At 38.0% G+C, this 6,000-nt stretch overlaps 1 protein-coding gene across 1 annotated transcript in view; it reads right to left on the minus strand.

The window, feature by feature from the left end:
* LOC139722027 (GATOR2 complex protein MIOS-like) overlaps positions 1–5,452 on the minus strand; it is a gene marked incomplete at its 5' end in the record, with an annotated part of 30,522 nt that extends 25,070 nt beyond the window's left edge. The window contains 5 exons of the mRNA XM_071633351.1: positions 112–248; positions 985–1,086; positions 1,884–1,949; positions 4,092–4,161; positions 5,261–5,452. Of these exons, the coding sequence (XP_071489452.1) occupies positions 112–248; positions 985–1,086; positions 1,884–1,949; positions 4,092–4,161; positions 5,261–5,452 (567 nt within the window). The remainder of the gene's footprint in view (positions 1–111; positions 249–984; positions 1,087–1,883; positions 1,950–4,091; positions 4,162–5,260) is intronic.
* Between the last annotated feature and the right edge of the window lie 548 nt (positions 5,453–6,000).

Here is a 6,000-nt window from a genome sequence, read left to right on the forward strand (position 1 = left end):
CTACCGACTGAGCTTTAGAAAGCCCTAGTTCAGTGTTCGTCCCAGAAACCCTAAATTCTCAATGCTCGAATTTTTCTTATTTCATTTATCAATAATAAAGCAAGGACATACTGGTTTTTCAAAGTGCCTGAGATCCCAAATACTGGTCTGGTCCTCGTAAAAAGAGGCAAGGCGATGCTCAAACAGGGGGTCCACGGATATTCCATACACTGCCTTGGTGATGGTGCTGCTCTTGTACTTTGATGCATCTGAAAGTCAAGTGTACACACACACAGATGATCTACTATATAAATAGCTTTAATGCAAGTTTTTTAAGGGTATGCTTGCATTACAAATACATACATATACAGATAACAAATTATCTGATCAAGACATCATCTTGTACATGATAAGTGATTTGTGGTTACCAGTACATGTACTTCTACTTCAATTCAGTATGCAAAAGTGAATTCATAGACCACCAATGTGCTTGATATCTTTTTTTCTCTCTCTCTATTTAGTGCAGAAACTGAGGCAGTGGTCTTTACCATAAAGATAAGCCTTTTAAAGTACACAAGTATACCGGATCAAAATTATTACCATTTTGACTATCAATACCATCGGTGTAACAATAATGGCATACAAACTTTATTGAACATTTCCATGTTACAAAATATTACACAAACTATAGCAAATATATATGTGCCATTAGAATTTGACAGCACTTTTCTTCAATCAACTACAATGTAACTGGTGGATTATGCAGGTTGTAATGTTACAACTATATTATTTCATTGGTACTCAAAGAAGTAAATGCCACAGGTATAGGCAGGAAGTCTTAAATATCACATTCAGTTTCTCTTACAACTAAACCATTATCATATCTTTTTTCTCTTCTTTTCTTTGTTCTTTTTGTCAACTGGTAGAATGTGAGAACATGAGAGCGATGCATCTAACTTTAAAATAACATTCTGTTCAAAGTACATAAACGAAGGAGATACCTACCCCTTATGTCATAAAGCCTGAGGTTTTTCTGGCCCACTCCAACAATGATGCTGTGGTGTTGGTGTGGTATCCAAGACATGGAGTGAAGGGCATCACTGTTCACTGGTTTGGAAGACAAGTGTACAACACCGTGCATGAAGCCTTGGTTTAGCTTACAGTTGGCTCGTCTTTGTATTGATCGACCAATTTCTACGCTGGGTATCACTGTTATATCTTTTATAGTCCTTTCCGTGTATCAAACATGCATTACTGTGAATGAGGTACAAAGGTAATGGCAAAAGGTTTTCACTGGGTCATTCTTTGTCATGGGCATACCATGAATAGTTATTGGTTTCTTTAACTCACAGTTGATCACTCATCTTGCAGATCAAATATGCAAAAGTAATATACTATAAATGATGCGGTAAAAGTGGGTCATGACACTTGGTGATATTTATACTATTTCCCAGCTAATATAAGATGTACCAGCTTAAAGTTTGATTCATTACATTCTTTCTTTTTAATGACCCCCTCATAGAGTGATCTACAAAAATGTAACTAGCTTGTCTGGCATTCTCAAGAAGACAGGGAAATCATCAAATAGAGTACATTTTTAATGTGTATGTTTCTCTGACATTTCATTCATCTTGTATCAAGATTGTGTTATCTTTCATCTCATAGACTTCTTGCAGAGAACAGTCCCTCAGTCAAATCAGCAGGGGCAGATCAAGGAATTCTGTGAAAGGGGGTGTGCACGCGCCCCCATTTTTTCATTTTTATTTCTTTTGTTTGAACAAAAATTAAAGGGGAGGGTACGTTCGGTGCTCCCCCGCTTGGATCCGCCACTGAATCAGTGACCTTCCCACCACAACAATGAAATGAAGAGTAAGAGCAGACAAGTCAGAGATAGAGGAGCATACCTAGTTCTGAAACAGCCCTCTTGTCGCGCTCACTGCCAACTGAAAGAGGTCTCGACTGACCAGCTCCTGAAGGAAGAAGAGAGAAAACGTGAGACTAAATTGCCACAGACACCCTTGATTGCAAACTCTACAGAATAACTACGCAGTCACATGGATGGACATCGGAACTGAAGCATTACGTACGCCGACAACAACAAATCTGTTGCATTTACATTTTCATGGGCAGCATCATAACGCTCAAGAGATTGGACATTATAAACAGATTTATTCACGGTCAGATCATTTAAAAACACTTTCATGGAAGATAATTAAATACTTAATGTCATGGCAGTTACATAGGAAGGCTCTATCTACGGGTCACTCATCACTTTACTAATTATGTTTTCCCTCTCCTGCAATCTTCTGCCAATTTTTTTTTTTTCTGTGCTACTTGGGAGCTGCATAGTAAAAGTAACGATACATCAAAAATTATCATTATTATCATTACTGTGTGTGTATACTTTGATATGTTTGATTACTTTCATTTTGTTGCCTCCTCCTGGTACACCTTTGGGGGCTCACTGTTTGCTCAGCCCCCCACTGCCCCCACCCCCTTCCCCTTGCTGTTGCTTTATCACTCTTTCCCTCTCTTTATCCTTCTGGTGTTCCTCATCTTCTTCGATGTTGCCTCCCTATTCATCCTTTACCTTCAGTGGTTGCCCCCATGATCCTCATGATCATTACTGACCCTCCTCTGCCTTTTGTCTGTCCACCCTCCTGTTCTAATCCCCCTCTCTTTACCTGTTGGGCTCCTTGCCTGTGACCTCCCACCCTCTTCTTTGTTTCCTTTGTTCTGTGTACCCAGCCTGTCCCTGACTGATCTTGTTGTGTGAAGTCCTTATATGTGATTGCTTTCCCTGCTTGTTTGTCATTTTGCCTCTGACGAAAGCTCAGGCCCCTTTTGACTCCATTTTACATAAAAAATTCATGTGTTTTCTTTTCATTTACTCGGTACTATATGTGACCCTGCACCTAAAAACAAACAAAAAGTCATCAGACATTAATTTTTAGTTAAGACCATATTCTGAAAGAGCAGACTTTAAGCTTTAAAATGATGTATAACTCAAATCAAATGGACTCTCCTAAGCTATCTAAATATTGGAAAGAAAGCACAAACTCAGGAAAAGTGTGAACTGAGAAAAGAGGCTCTGAAGTACAGTGTCTATTCAAACCGTGCTGGCTGTGCGATGAATGGGACAAAAAACAGGAAGTAAACCGCCAGAGTAACAACAATGAAGGGATTATCAGATTAAACTGAAATTAAGCATGCCTCATTAACACATTCTGTCCATAATTAATGCCAACTTTCAAAGCAGTAGCACTATCCTTTCAAAAGTTATTAGAGTTGAAAGTGAAGAGTGTGGACAAGGTTTTTCAGAAATGAAAAAGGGATTCTAAAGACACACCTAATCACACTATTCTATCAAAAATGTTCGAGATAAACTGCTAAAAAACACACTTTCCTGCCCGTTTTATGATACCAAATTTTAGCATAATGTAAAAGACCCGCTCTTTCAGAAAATATGAAAAAGTCAAGTTCAGCTAGGTTGACCCATTTCACTTATTTTCAGTCCTCACGCAAAATCAGTGTGTGCGACTTTATGTTCGTTTTGAAGTGCACAGTCACCAATGTCTTTTGAAAACAGCCATATTCCTATCCATTCACATGATAACCCTTTTTAAAATATTTCAACAATAATTCCATTCAAACAAATACACAAATCAGAGACTCCAAATCTCCTCCTCTGAGGTCATTTTCACAAAAATCTCCAGCTCTCCAACTGGAGTTCGAATTTTGTAACTCTAGCTAAACATGTACGTCATAATATTATGCACATGTTCATATGATCACAGTCTCCAGGTTGCTAAAGAGGTCCAAGGGGGAGTATCTCCCATACAAGAGATGCTTGGGTTTGGAGTCTCTGACAAATACTCTCATTGAGGGTTAAAAAGGTAGCTTGGACACATGCACTGTAGACATGCAGATAGAAAGTGATTCCAACACCTATCAATATACTTGCTGTGTAATAGTGTGAGACTGATGAGTAGGAGTCAGATATCTTGTGCATAACTAATTACCAGTCATGGTCACTAGCTACTTGAATACATGCCAAACATGATGATGACTAAGTATTGTGGAGAATTAAAGCATAGGCAAAGAATACATACCTAGTCTTGCGTTGACGTCGTATATTAACAAACTGCAGTCAGTGCGGTACTTGTCAAAGCTGACGGCCAACTGTGATCATAATCAAAGGAGAATAAATACTAACTGATACACAAAATAGCTTAGAATCAGCATAAAATATGACAAAGATTCAATTTCTAATGATCTGTGATGGACCAATTTGTTAATGATTCAAAGTCAGGCATGTTAATAATAAAAAAATGTCATCAGAATTCATCAAAGTTGGTGGATTTTTTTTTTTTAAATCCTTGTTGCTCTACTATTCACTTCAGCTAATATATTTTCAGACAGGTAAGAGTAGGACTAAAGAAAGCCTTGGTAAGAAATTACAACTGCCATGAAAAACTTTGTGAGGAAGCATGCATCAAACCTTGATACAGACCTCCCAACTTTTCTGACTGAAAAATAGGGATGACTTAGCTCAAAACGTAGCAAAGAAAGTAAAGAGCAGTTCCCATAATAGTATTTAGAGAATTCATCAAGAAAAATACGAAACTCCTATTGAAACAAGAGCTAGGAATGGTCAAATTCAGATTTTTTCCCCCTCCAAATTCAGAATGGTTGGGCGGTCTGCTTAATATGATCCTGATTAATAGGTTTATGTTAATGACTTTCCCCCTCATTCTATCTCCCATACGTCAAACAGAATCTACAATGCATGGCCAGGCATGGTATAAAATTGCAAGTATAAAATGGCAGTCAATACTATTGATGTTGAATTTGCATACTTCACTACTCACAGTTGAATTACAAGTGGTGCACATTTTCCTAAAAAAACAAAATCGCCTCTTTCTCTATCTAGTTTTACATACTACAACATTCCTTTCTCTATTGACTTAACTAATATGCATGGCTTTGGTTGAGTATTGTGATTTAAAGAAAAAAAAAAGGAAAAACTTCACAACAGCAGCAACTAGAATGTAAACACATGAAACATCAACTCCATATATCTCCTTGAGGGAAGATAAAGTAAAGCATCGAATAAAGTTGGGGTTCACAAATGACTTGTATTGTCAATACTCTAGGAGCAATTATTCTCTCTTTCTTTTTCATCAGATAAATACCCTACATTGCTATAAACTATCTAAACTGTTTGATAACAAATCATATCAAGGTGTTTTCTTAAAGTGCTAAAGGAAAGTTATCTTACCAGTTTTGGGTCCATTGCATTCCATGCCAGGTTTGTGCACAGTCTGGAGTGTTTAGGAGGGAAGGCAGCCCCGATCAGGTTCCCGGGGTCATTATGTGGGTCCGACACGAAGGACGTCAGCATGACCTTTCCTGTGGACAGACCCACCGCCAGTAGATTCTCTGGCATCTCCTTGGGGTAGACAGCGAAGCACTGGGGAACAAGGACATTAACCCTTTAGGAACCACCACCTAAATTTCCCATTGATACAGTATACAAACAATTTGGCAATGGGGATGACAGGATCATACATAACCATGACGCTCCATCTGTTTTGCCCATGAGTCACAACTAAAGAGAGTGTCTCATGGCAAGTCATACTGCATCAGCCATATAACAAAGACATGAAATGCAAAATATCCTCTCAATAACTTTCCTTCATTTTGGAGGTAGGAACATTCTACTCACTTATGCATAACTAATTGCAGTGAACCATAAGTAGACACATTACAATTGAACTGACATCTATTCGAGAAAGGTAGTAAATCATTTGATTTATGAGCTTAGTGTTTTATTTCCATAACGACTAGGACACTGTCATCTTGACGCATCTGCAAGATTTCACAACAACTTTTAATCCGAAAAATTGAACTAATTTGTATGCACTGCCCCAGTCCCGATCAAAAGGTCTGCAGATGTCAGAAATTTTATACTTGACCTTATAAGAATTCACTCATCTCTAAGACATTCTTTAAGTGTCT

Source organism: Diadema antillarum, unplaced genomic scaffold, assembly GCF_040938485.1.
Source record: "Diadema antillarum isolate AM-2024a unplaced genomic scaffold, OU_Dant_1.0 scf00000155, whole genome shotgun sequence".
NCBI classification, from domain to species: domain Eukaryota; kingdom Metazoa; phylum Echinodermata; class Echinoidea; order Diadematoida; family Diadematidae; genus Diadema; species Diadema antillarum.